This window comes from Pan troglodytes, chromosome 18, assembly GCF_028858775.2.
Source record: "Pan troglodytes isolate AG18354 chromosome 18, NHGRI_mPanTro3-v2.0_pri, whole genome shotgun sequence".
Classification (NCBI taxonomy): Eukaryota; Metazoa; Chordata; class Mammalia; order Primates; family Hominidae; genus Pan; species Pan troglodytes.
In genome coordinates this window covers 24188033-24201401 of record NC_072416.2, presented here as the reverse complement: position 1 = coordinate 24201401, position 13369 = coordinate 24188033, and the positions used below count along the sequence as shown (strand labels likewise).

Sequence of the window (13369 nt, the reverse complement as noted above, 5' to 3'; positions counted from 1 at the left end):
TATAAAGCTTTTCTGACCATGAAGTCATTGTCTATACCAGGGTGTCGAAACTGTAAGATCACAATTACTCAGCTTGAAAAACAAAAACGGTCACTGTCCCCCATTCTTGGGACTTACCCTACAGACTGATATAAAATATTAAATGTGGAATCCTAGAATCCTTATTTAAAACCGACCAACTACCCATCCATCCAATCAACCACTCAGGCGATCTGAAGATTGGTGAGACTTGGTTATCACTGGTTTATATTACCACCTTAGGCTTAATATACAAAAGTAGGGCTAAAACATGTACTTTCAACAGAAATGCTATCCTTTCCAGATGGGTGAAAATTGGTTTGGGGTAACTAAGAAAAAAAAAAAACTTATGACTTCTATGTAAAAAGTACAAATATACAGCACATAAACTCTATCTGTGGTATTAAAAGTAAGAGGTTTAGAAAAAAATGGCTGGAAAGGCTCCTCAGGAAGGAAAGTGATAACGTTTTGAGAATCACTGGGCTAAAGTAATGAAACTGAACTTTTAATCAATTTATCATAATCCGTGCCCTAAAATGAATGGTGTCTGTATCTATGGAGTAACCTTGGAAAGTCATACTCTTTTTCTATTGATGTTTTTCTACTGATGCTGCCATTGCTCCAAGTATTCTAGCGCCAATTTCTTTAGAGTTTCCTTTAGCCTAGGGACACATTTAAAAAATACTACTAACTTTGAGATAACCAAGTTATCACAGTTAACATCTTGATATTTGTCTATAATGCATACATACATACCTTTTATTAAAAAAAGGGACCCTTTGGTATGTCCTAATCCATAAATTGCTTTATGTGACAACATGCTGTGGAGTTTTATGTATCAACTAATATTTTTGAATGGTTGAATACTGTTCCATTCTATAAGTTATTTAACTAGTTCCCTAATGCTGGATATTAACTTGTTTCTAATTTTTCACAATTATAAACTAGTATTACAATAGCCATCCTTGTAGATAAACTTTTGCTATGTTTTAGCTAACTTAATGACACATCTTCATGAGGGTGAATTTGATTTCTGAAAAATTTCAAAACTCATTAGAGTCCAGTCTTGTGAAAACGGCTGCCTGTTCAAGTTGGATGATATAAGTTAAAATTTCTAAATACAAGTGCCATATGAATGAAAGGCATCAAACTGTTAATTGATAAGTCAAAAAGAGCAAGGGATACAGTTTAGTTTTCTGTAACAGCTAACTAAGAATAAAACGAGAATAAAAACCTTGAATTTTTGAGTCAGATATACTTTGAAGGTGTTGGTAATTCCAAATTTTTCTCTTAATGTCTTTTGATAAAATTTGTTTTTGGGTCTGGGTGGTAGGAATAGGAAATTAAGATTATACGCACATATCTACACTTGTAGATTTAGCATTCAATGTTTCATGTTTTGGAAACAAAGTTCTAAGATGCACATATGGCTGTGGCATGTGACAAACCCCTATAGCCAGCAAACGGAGGCTGGTGTGCTGAAGAACGTGAATGAGTGAGCGAGGATGGAACAGGAGCTAAGGAAGTGGGCTCAAGTCTTATTTACAAATTCAGAGAGACCAAAGAGTTTTAGTCAAAGGACCTATTTTATATATATGTATACACACACACATATATATATATATTTTTTTTTTTGTAGAGACAGGGTCTTGCTATGTTGCCCAGGCTGGTCTTGAACTCCTGGCCTCAAGTGATCCCTCTGTCTTGGCCTCCCAAAGTGCTGAGATTACACGCATGAGCCACTGGGCCCAGCCCCTATTATGATACTTAAACATTTAAATACTGTTTAAAAAAGATACACAGACTGGGTGCAACGGCTCAAGCCTGTAATCCCAGCACTTTGAGAGGCATAGGCAGAAGGACTGCTTGAGCTTAAGAGTTCAAGACCAGCCTAGGCAACACAGCAAGACCCCGTATTTAAAACAAACAAACAAAAAAGATACATACACACAGAAAACGGTTTAGAAGAAAATATACCAGGTATTAACACTGAGTGCCTTTAGGTATGTGAGATGTTTTCTTTTCCTTCATTTTGTTTGATTTTACTTTTTAATTTTTCTGTAACGATCATGTCCCTTTAGTCATGAAAACATTTCTTAAAGGAGACACAAAAATTGTTCAGATAAAATTTTAGTTAAAAAGCAGGTGGATGAAAAAGCTAGCACGTTGAATTTCTTAAAGTTAGAAGATAAAAGGAAAAATTAACAAACAAATCTGAAATGGGAGATATTCAATTTAATGTGAAAAACAAGCACATTTCAAAATATGTTTTATTGGTACCTCCTCTGATGTCACTTTTCCAATCCTATAGTCAGGACAATACAAGGGATTAGCCAAGGCATTCCGGTAAGCTGCTGCATGCAAATTTTCAATGACATCTGTGAGATAAGTGAAGAAGCATTTAGGGAAATGCACTTTCAGTAAAGACAACATTTTTAAAACCTAGAAAGCAACAAGCCTATACAAATTTGGTCATCTTCTGGCATTCATATGTTAAGAGGACTTAAAATTTATTATTATTTAACCTCTAGTAACTGCCAGTTTCTGCCAGTAGAATGTGCTGAGAAAAAAATAAAAAAGATTACATGGCAGCAGCTTCTATATACTGGAGTCCACCTAAACCACTTTTCTAACTTTAACCTAGCTGGTATCACTTGGAAGGTATACTGGCCTGGGTTTTGGGAAGTCCCCATCTAGTTATGGTTCTGCCGCCATCTTGCCATGTGACCTTGGACAAGTCATTTAATCTGAATTTTACTTACTCCTAGGTTTCCTCTCTAGGTAATAAGGAGATTGTCAGGTAGCTTTCAGGGGACCAATGGGAGCTTCCACTGGGACTTACTCCTCTGTGGTGCTTGGTGCTTTCCCTGCTTTCTTGCTTCAATGCCTTTTTGCCTGCAGTATTTCCTTCAGTTGCTCATTACCTGGCAACTTGCCTATGCGAGGCACTGTGCTAGGTGCTAGAAATACAGAGATGTGGAACATACAATGCCTGCCCTCGAATTTTAAGAGGAAAAACTGTGAAATAAAGTATTATGGGTGCAATGTCGGCAGTGTGTCAAAAGTGCAGTAGAGGTACAAGGCAAGGGCAGTGGGAATTGGAAAACAATTAATACAAGTAATATGTGGGATCCATCTTACAGAATGAGCTGGTGTTTCCCAGGGGAAATCATTTGGGAACAGCATTTTAGTCACAGGAAGCAGACAAAACAAAGGCATAAAGTATAACAATAATTTGATTCAAATGGGAATTGCAGCTGGAAGGAGAAGAGGGTAGAGCATAAAGTAAGAGAAGTGGGCTGGGGTAAGATCACGCAAGGCCATATACGTATATGCTGTTTGGACTTTATCCCATAGATAATAAGAAGGCTTACTTTCACGTCAGAAGGATCACTGTAATGGCCGTGTGGGAGATGGACTCAAGATGTAAACCTGGAGGCTGACATCAGCCAGGAGACTACACAGTAACTGTTCAGGCAGAATAGATGCAGGCTGGTGCCTCACTGCCGCCAGTGGGGAAGAAGCCACTCTGGACACATAGGTCATCTTTTCTAAAATTGTACTATTCTATCTATTTCTTCAGTAGAAATCCTGAGCAACAAAGATCATGCTCCTCTGTGACACCAAGCATCATCATGAAATAACATCAGTCCCCAGGCCTGCATGTGGAGGGGAGCCTGGCCCATGCTGAGCCACTGAGTTGAGCTATTTCTGCTCTTCCTGCACATTTCTGCTCCCACCAGAAGTTGTATGACTCCCAAGAGTCAGCGGCGCTTGCTTACAGACTTGTATTACCAGTTGTACTTGTCAAGATTATATTAGACATTATATAAACATAAAATATGAATGCAAAAAAGACTCCTATTAAAAAAATTAAGTTACTTACTTTGGAAAGACTCAATAAAGAGGAGATGGCTAAACAATAATAGCAATACAACAGTAAGCAATAATAGCAGCAGCAATAAACTGGTGCAGGATTTGGGGTAAGCAAAACAACTCTTAAAAATCACTAGGGGTCAGGCACAGTGGCTCATGCCTGTAATCCCAGCACTTTGGGAAGCTGAGGTGGGAGGATCACTTCAGCCCAGGAGTTCGAGACCAGCCTGGGCAATAGAGTGAGACCTCATCTCTATAAAAAAATAAAAATAAAAATTAGCAGGGTGCGGTGGTGTGTGCCTGTAGTCCCAGCTACTCAGGAGGCTGAGGTAGGAGGATCACCTGAGTCCAGAAGGTTCAGGCTGCAGTGAGATTGTGCCACTGCACTCCAGCCTGGGCAACAAGCAACACCCTGTCTCAAAAACAAACAAACAAACAAACAAAAACAAAACATTGGGAAGGAAACAGGAAAAACTTCTAGGATCTTACAAACAATTTACTTACCATCAAACATGAAAAATGATTATAAATGTTTAGAAACAAAAGAATAATAAATCTAAATAACAAATTTTTGAAAAAGATATTTTCAAATTCAAGGAGTAAAACATTTGGCCAGGCATGGTGGCTCACACCTGTAACACCAGCACTTTGGGAGGCTGAGGTGGGTGGATCACTTGAGGCCAGGAATTCAAGACTGAACTCCAGTCTGACCAACACGGCAAAACCCTGTTTCTACTAAAAATACAAAAAATTAGCCAGGTGTGGTGGTGCACACCTATAATTCCAGCTGCTCAGGAGGCTGAGGCAGGAGAATTGCTTGAACCCGGGAGCTGGAGGTTGCAGTGAGCCAAGATCGTGCCACTGCACTCCAGCCTGGGTGACAGAGTGAGACTCTGTCTCAAAACAATAAATAAATAAAAATAAAAAAATAAATTTTGACAGCAATTTTTTTTCTTCTATAAATTGATCTTCTAAAAAACCCAGTATCTTAGAATCAAATGTGATCTGGAAATGTACTTACGAGTCTGCGGATTCTGAAAGGCCACAGCTTTGTCAATCTTTAGCTGAGGCTGAAGGTCAGCTACTTCCCAACGACGAAATTCTGGTGCTGTGGTGACATTGAGCAGGAACTCCATTAGAATATCACTACAGAAGACATCGAGATAAGAATTACGAGTCAAAAATGTAAAGCCAACATTTGAGATTCTACATAGCTGTAATGCTCTCAATGTGAAACTTTAGGTCTTGTGGTAAGCAGTGTTTTTGAGCAGTTTATGAACAATAATCCAAAATGGAAGTCAGAGGTCATAATGACGCATTACAAAGACCAGAAGTGAGCAGCTTAGTATTTCTTTCAAAGCAGAAGTCCTAAACACACACAGGTACTTACACATCACCCCGCAGGCATTCCACAGTATAAGCCATGTTTTCCCTTGTTGCGGTCACACTGAATCGGAAAATAAACTAGAGTAAATCATCTGAATCAGGATAGTAAGCTTTCCCTTATAATCTTCTGTTATATCAACCAATTCCTTTGGAAAGAAAATTTCTGAAGTATAAAAGGTGCGAACAATAATATAACAAAACTCCACATATTAACCAACTAAAATTCAAAATTTTTTTAAAAACCAGCAAATATTTCAACCTTAAAAGGAGTGAAATCTGGTCACATGTTACAACACAGATGAACCCTGAGGACATTATGCTAAGGATAATAAGCGAGTCACAAAGGGACAAATATTGTATGATTCTACTTATGAGGTACCTGGAGCAGTCAAATTTGTAGAGACTGAAAAGAGAATGGCAGTTGCCAAAGGCTGAGGGGAGGGGAGAATGAGCAGCCATTGTTCAACAGGTACAGAGTTTCAGGTGGGAGAAGATAGAAAAGTTCTGGAGCTGAATGTTGGTGATGGTTGCTGAATGCCACTTAACTGCACACTTAAGAAAATGATAAATTTGGGCCGGGCGCAGTGGCTCACACCTGTAATCCCAGCACTTTGGGAGGCCGAGGTGGATGGATCACTTGAGGTCAGGAGTTTGAGACGAGCCTGGCCAACAGGGTGAAACCATGGTCTCTACTGAAAATACAAAAATTAGCCAAGCATGGTGGCGCACGCCTGTAATCCCAGCTACCACGGAGGCTGAGGCAGGAGAATCGCTTGAACCCAAGAGGCGGAGGTTACAGTGAGCCAAGATCATGCCACTGCACTCCAGCCTGGGCGACACAGTGAGACTGTCTAAAAAAAAAAAAAAAAAAAAAAAAAAAAATATATATATATATATATATAAATTTTATGTTATATACATTTGACCACAATTTTTTAAAATGGCAAATAAAGTTGAAGATCTTTTCGTACCCTTCCAAGACCAATTCCCTCACTCTCTCCCACTCTGGAAACCACAATCATAAGCACTACATAGTATTTTTCTGCTTAAAAAATTAAAATACCTTAAAGAAATCTTGAAACTTGCTTGTTCACACTCTATTTTGCCCTTCAGTTGTGCTATGTTGATGTATGGATCTAGTTCATTCCGTAATGGCTGTATAGTGGTCTCATCATGACTCTGTCATACTTTACCCATTTCCCTAAAGATGGACACTTAGATCGTTTCCAGTCTTTATAAAGAATACCTTTGTGAATGTGATTAAAAACTGTGGGGTTTTTCAATATTACCAGATATTCCTTGATTCTTTCCTAAGTGGTTGTATCAATTTATACTCCTATCAGCAGAATGAGACATTCTCTATCATCTTTACCACTGACAACACAATATATAAAAAATCTGGGCTGGGTGCAGTGGCTCACATCTGTAATCCCAGCATGCTGGGCTGAGGTGAGAGGATCACCTGAGGCCAGGAGTTCAAGACCAGTCTGGGTAACATAGTGAGACCTCCATCTGTACAAAAAATAAAAAATTAGCCAGGCATGGAGTCATGTGCCTATGGGAACATATTGGGAAGCGGAGGGAGAAGAATCGCTTGGGCCCAGGAGTTCAAGGCTGCAATAAGGTATGTCTGCACCACTCCACTCCAGCCTGGGAAACAGAGCAAGACCCTGTCTTTAATATAAAGTAATTAAAAAAAAAGAAATGCTGTTTCTGTCCGGAGTGTTCCACTGACCAGCTGCTCCCGAAGTCTTTCTCCCTGTCTTTGGATATTCCTACTCCTGAGACACAACAATATTGAAATTAAGCTAATGAATAACCCGACAATGGCCCCTAAGTATACAAGTGAAAGGAAGAGTCTCATGTCTCTCACTTTAAATCAGAAGCTAGAAAGGATTAAGCTTCTAAGGAAGTCAGGAAGGCATGTTAAAAACGGATACAGGTCAAAAGCTAGGCCTCTTGCACCAGTGCAGTTCTTGAAGAAAACTAATAGTGCTACTCCACTGAACACATAAATGATATGAAAGCAAGACAGACTTATTGCTGATAATACAGAGTTTTACTGGTCTGGATTAGATCAAACTGTATTCCCTTAAGTCAAAGCTTAATCCAGAGCAATGCCCTAACTCTCTTCAATTATATGAAGGCTGAGAGAGGTGAGATGCAGAAGAAAAGTCTGAAGCTAGCCGTGGTTAGTTCATGAGCTTTAAGGAAAGAAGCCATCTTCTTAATATAATAGTACACAGTGAAGCAGCAAATGCTAATATAGAAGCTGCAGCACGTTATCCAGAAGATCTACATAAGATCATCGATGAAGGTGGCTACACTAAACCACAGATTTTCAATGCTGACAAAACAGCCTTACATTGGAAGATGCCGTCCAGGACATTCGTAGCTAGAGAAGTCAATGCCTGGCGTCAAAGCTTCAAACGACAGGCTGACTCTTGTTGGGGACTAATGCAGCTGGTGACTTTAGGATGAGGTCATTTACCATTCTCAAAATCCTAGAGCCCTTAGGAATTATGCTAAATCTACTCTGCCTATGCTCTGTAAATGGAACAAAAAAGGCTGGATGATAGTACATCTGTTTATAGCATGGTTGACTGAATATTTTAAGCCCATTGCTCAGAAAAAAAATTCCTTTCAAATTATTACTGCAACAATGCCAAGAGCTCTGATGCAGATGTACAAGGAGATTGACAGTGTTTTCATGCCTGCTAATAGAACATCCCTTCTGCACCCCATGGATCAAGGAGTAATTTTTATTTTCAAGTCTTATTATTTAAGAAATACATTTTGTAAGGCTACAGCTACCACAGATAGTGAAGACGCTGATGGATCTGGGCAAAGTAAATTAAAAAACTTTCTGGAAAGAATTCACCATTCTAGACACCATTAAGAACATTTGTGACTCATGGGAGGATGTCAAAGTATCAACATTAACGTGAGTTTGGAAGAAGCCAATTCCAACCCTTATGGATGACCCTGAGAGGCAAGACTTCAGAGGGGGAAGAAACTGCAACTATGGTGGGAGTAGCAAGAGAACTAGAAGTGGGGCCTGAAGATGTGACTGAATGGCTGCAATCTTATGATAAAGCTTGAACAGATGAGGAGATGCTTCTTATGGATGAGCAAACAAAGTGGTTTCTTGAGATAGAATCTGCTCCTGGTTGAAGATGCTGTGAACACTGTCGAAATGATAAAAAAGAATATTACATAATCTTGGTTGATAAAAAAGTGGTAAGGTTTGAGATGACTGACTAATTTTGAAAGAAGTTCTGTGGGTAAATGGCTAAAAACAGCATCTCATGCTACAGAGAAGTCTTTCACAAAAGGAAGAGTCAATCAATGCAGCAAACTTCACTGTTGTCTGATTTTAAGAAATTATCAGTCACCACCACCTTCAGCAACCACCACCTTGATCAGTCAGCAGCCATTAACGTGGAGGCAAGACCCTCCATCAGCAAAGATTATGACTTGCTGAAGATTCAGATAACTGTTAACATTTTTAAAGCAATAAAATATTTTAAAATTAAGGTTATGTACTTTTTTTCCAAGACAAAATGTCATTGTACACTTAGTAGACCACAGTATAGTGTAAACATAACTTTTATATGCACTGGGAAACCACAAAATTCCTATGACTTGCTTTGCTGCAATATTCCCTTCACTGTGGTGGTCTGGAACAGAACCTGCAACATCTCTGAGGTATGCCTATATATTGCAGATATCTACTCCCAGACAGTTACTTAAATTTTTACTTTAAGACATAAAGATGTTTTACATTTTGATGTACTCAAATTCATCAGTCTTTTTCTTCTTGTGTTGCTTAAGAAATCCTCAACCTCCTTGATAACAGAGAAAAGTTCCCTTAAAATTGAATATTTTCTGGCATTTTCACTATTTTCTATTACTTATTTAACAAACCTTAATTTGCCACCAACTGCTTCAATTCCACGGGTTATCTTGAAAGATGAAGCTCCTTTTGTCGTCTTGAAAAAGAAAGAATGATTATCTTTGTAGCTTTTCAATGCCAAGTTTGCCAAACATCACACTATATCAAAATCTGTTGTGAGCAGATTTAAAAAGAATTTTACTAAATTCCTGCATCCTTTTTAGTTAAGAATTATAAAACAAGGCTCAACAAAAAGCTTAAGTATAGATTTTTACATTAAGTACATTCATGTAAAATTTCCACTGTCAAATACAAGCTTACTGGATTCATTAGTCTATTCTGAAAGAGACTTGTATATGGGAAAAAAAGAGTTAATTTTCTTTCAATTTGCGGCACTTCCTGTTAAAAATTTGTTTACTGATTTCTTATGCTCTAACATCAACATTCATATGGATACTAATTTAGTGCTTCTCTGTGGCAAATATCTTGTGGTTTCTCATTTTACATTAGGGGACAGTACTGGGTTTAACAGTGTTCCCCCACAAATTTATGTCCAGCCAGAATGTTTGCATGTTACTTTATTTGGTAATAAGGTCTCTGCAGATTTAAGTACTTAAGATGACATCATATTGAATTATAGTGGGCACTAAATCTAATGTAACTGGTATCCTTATTAGGAGGAAATGTGGACACAGACAGAAGGAAGGCCATGTGACAACAAAGGCAGAGACTGCAGTGATGCAGTTGCAGGTCAAGGAACATGAAGGGTTGTGGGCAACTGCTGGAAGCTAGGAACAGGCAGGGGAGGATTTGTGCCTTCCTAGAACCTTTAGAGGGATCACAGCCCTGCTGATACCTTGGCTTGGCTTAGACACCTTGACTTGGACTTCTAGCCTCTAGAACTGTAACAGGATAAACTTATTTGGTTTAAGCTACCCAGTCCGTGGTAATTTGTTATGGCAGGTCAAGGAATCAAAATATAAAGACATTGATCTTAGTTTTTCTTTTTCACAGGACCAAGATACCACAGCATTTCCAAACACTTGAGGAAGTGAAGATACTCACCAGACTGGATGTAAGACGCAGCAAATGGGTGGTTCCTAAATTGTTGAAGTCCTCATATCTACTGCCTGCTTTAATGAACAAACCAATTCTTGATATAGGAGAATAGTTTTCCAAAGAAGCAATCACCAAGCCATTTGGTAACTTGGTAAACTGTATTTAAAATAAAGTAGAGATATAATGAATGTCTTCGTATTACCAAGGAGAGTAAGGCATGTATAGCTTCCAGCGAGCAAGTTAGTGGGACTAACCTCAAGGTCCTGAGGTTGTGGCGGTGCTCCTGCAGGCGCAGCTGTGGCTTTAACTTTGGGGGCAACTTTGAGGGAATAAAATCTCTAAACATAAAAAACACAGGTTACACGTATTTCTCACAAGAACAGTGCTTTACATAAAAGCATGGTATCTTAGGGTACCCAAGCGACAGAGGGTGTTCGGGGGTGGAAGGAGCAATAACCACCTCCATGGGAGGATTTAGCTGCATAACATTTTTTTTTTTTTTTGAGACAGAGTGTCTCTCTGTCGTTCAGGCTGGAGTGCAGTGGCGCAATCTCAGTTCACTGCAACCTCTACCTCCTGGGTTCAAGCCATCCTCCTGCCTTAGCCTCCCAAGTAGCTGGAATTACAGGTGCGTGCCACCATGTCCAGCTAGTTTTTGTTTTGTATTTTTTAGTAGAGATGGGGTTTCACTGTGTTGGCCAAGCTGGTCTTGAACTCCTGATCTTAAGTGATCTGCCCACCTTGGTCTCCCAAAGTGTTGGAATTACAGGCGTGAGCCACTGCACCCTGCCTAGCTGCATAACTTATTATGGATTTACTAACCCACCAGTTTACCCAAGCCATTCTTAAACCTCTATTTATTAGTGATTTATAGAGTTCTTGATGCTTATTTTTTAAATGATGTAAAGAATCACTGTATTTTCTTATCTTTCAGTTACCTTATAAAAGTTTCATGGTTCTGTGTAGTTCTAAAGCTTTGGCATTTTTTGAAAAAGTGTCAGATCACCCCATCCACAACCTTTTTTGTTGAGTTGGAGTCGTGCTCTGTGTCCCACGCTGGAGGGCAACAGGGCGATCTCGGGTCATTGCAATGTCTGCCTCCTGGATTCAAGCGATTCTCCCGTCTCAGCCTCCCAAGTAGCTGGGATTACAGGTACATGCTGCCACGCCTGGCTAATTTTTTGTATTTTAGTAGAGATGGCGTTTCACCCCATAGCTCAGGCTGGTCTCAAACTCCTGAGCTCAGGCAATCCACCCGCCTCGGCCTCACAAAGTGCTAGAATTACAGGTGGGAGCCACCACACCTGGCCTGTGTCCACAACCTTTTATAGGTTTCAGCTTCTTGCTTCTTTTATCTGCCCAATGAATGTCATCCGTTCAGTCTATTTTCCAAATGAAATGGTTTCATCTCCTTAATCATCTTAGTAACCTTTAAAAAAGACAAACTAGCTGGGCGCGGTGGCTCACGCCTGTAATCCCAGCACTTTGGGAGGCCAAGGTGGGCGGATCACCTGAGGTCAGGAGCTCGAGACTAGCCTGACAAACATGGAGAAACCCCATCTCTAATAAAAATACAAAATTAGCGGGGCGTGGTGACGCATGCCTGTAATCCCAGCTACTGGGGAGGCTGAGGCAGGAGAATCACTTGAATCTGGGAGGCGGAGGTTGCAGTGAGCCGAGATTGTGCCATTGCAGTCTAGCCTGGGCAACAAGAGCAAAACTCCGTCTCAAGAAAAAAAAAAGAAAAAGACAAAGTATATACCAACTTCCTCCAAGCCCTCAATATTTTCCATTGTATCTTCACTCTTGTGTGCTGTATTAAGACCACACAACCAAAGGTCTTAGTTTTTTTGACTAAATAAAACATTTATGACATGTATGTCATCCTGAGATTAACAATGGCTTCATCCACATCAGATTCTCAATATATAAAATGCAGTTACTGGTAGGGTAAAAGGGTCCCATTAAATATTAGATAATGGACCCAAAATGCATTCATTTTATTCAGTTTGTTTCGGCAAATGTTATACAATGCCATACAAATCATTTTGATTATGACTAAAGTTCATGAGGTTATTAGAGGAGATGATGAGTGAATAAAATTTGGTGCTCCCAAGACCCAATGAACACCTCCTCACTGGAGTTTCCCGGACATCCCTGCACAGTCTGCAATGCCTCCACTCTGTGCTGTCCAGAAGGCTGTTTGTTGTACATCATTAGTGCTGTACTAGGTTGGCTGCTGGTCATCACTTGCTTTTAGTACTGCTTTTCAGTTATGAATTACAATTAGCTTTACTTTATCGTCATCAATTTAGTTTGCTGGGTATGGTATAGTTAACCTTCTTTGTAATTTTGGCCTATAATTTTCCAAAAAGTAAACTTTTAAGATATATGGGCATAGCAATTCAAATATGAATAATCTATAATTCCGTTACCAAGTGAGATTTTAGGTGTTTTCCAACCAAATGTGCCCAAATAGTAACTCTTTGTTGGTAATTTTTTTTTTTTTGAGACAGAGTCTCGCTCTGTCGCCTAGGAGCCTAGGCTGGAGTGCAGCGGTGCGATCTCGGCTCACTGCAACCTCCGCCTCCTGGGTTCAAGAGATTCTCCTGCCTCAGCCTCCCGAGCAGCTGGGATTAGAGGCACCCACCACCACCACGCCCGGCTATTTTTTTTTTTTTTGTATTTTTAGTAGAGACGGGGTTTCACCATGATGGCCAGACTGGTTTCGAACTCCTCATCTCAAGTGATCCGCCTGCCTCTGACTCCCAAAGTGCTAGGATTACAGGTGTGAGCCATCGCGCTTGGCCGGTAATGTGCTTCTTAATCGTCCCATTCAAATCAGCAAATTATCCTAGTAACTGTCATGCAATTTTCTAAATTATTTTGTTCTAATAACAAGATATATCTAAGTTTATTCTCCTATATAAAGTGCTAAAATTAGACACATAAATAATTGCTTTCAAGTTTACTGCAATTTGTTTACTTTGGGCCTCTCCAACTGTTTTCTCTGAGCTTTTTCTGTTGCAAAATAGAATGGAGAAGGAAATTTTGGGGTCTTTTGCCAATCTAACCGTGCTTCCCTCCAAGGGTAATCACTGGTGTGTCTAGGTATACCTGGAAGGTTAATGCAAT

General features: G+C 39.6%; 2 protein-coding genes across 5 annotated transcripts in view; one reads left to right on the top strand and one right to left on the bottom strand.

Moving 5' to 3' along the window:
* The window catches only part of PDZD9 (PDZ domain containing 9), a 43716-nt gene extending 33294 nt beyond the window's left edge, over positions 1–10422 (top strand). For both annotated transcript variants that reach the window (XM_009430461.3, XM_009430462.4), the window contains one exon: positions 10190–10422. In XM_009430461.3, the coding sequence (XP_009428736.1) occupies positions 10190–10222 (33 nt within the window). In that variant the 3' untranslated portion in view covers positions 10223–10422. The remainder of the gene's footprint in view (positions 1–10189) is intronic.
* UQCRC2 (ubiquinol-cytochrome c reductase core protein 2) overlaps positions 1–13369 on the bottom strand; it is a 30555-nt gene that overhangs the window by 15809 nt on the left and 1377 nt on the right. For all 3 annotated transcript variants that reach the window (XR_010152165.1, XR_010152166.1, NM_001246530.1), the window contains 6 exon segments: positions 10489–10572; positions 10241–10390; positions 9208–9272; positions 5285–5341; positions 4916–5040; positions 2299–2396 (listed from right to left, as the gene is read on the bottom strand). Coding sequence is in view for 1 of the 3 variants with exons in the window: in NM_001246530.1 (NP_001233459.1) it covers positions 2299–2396; positions 4916–5040; positions 5285–5341; positions 9208–9272; positions 10241–10390; positions 10489–10572 (579 nt within the window). In the remaining 2 variants the exon portion in view is untranslated.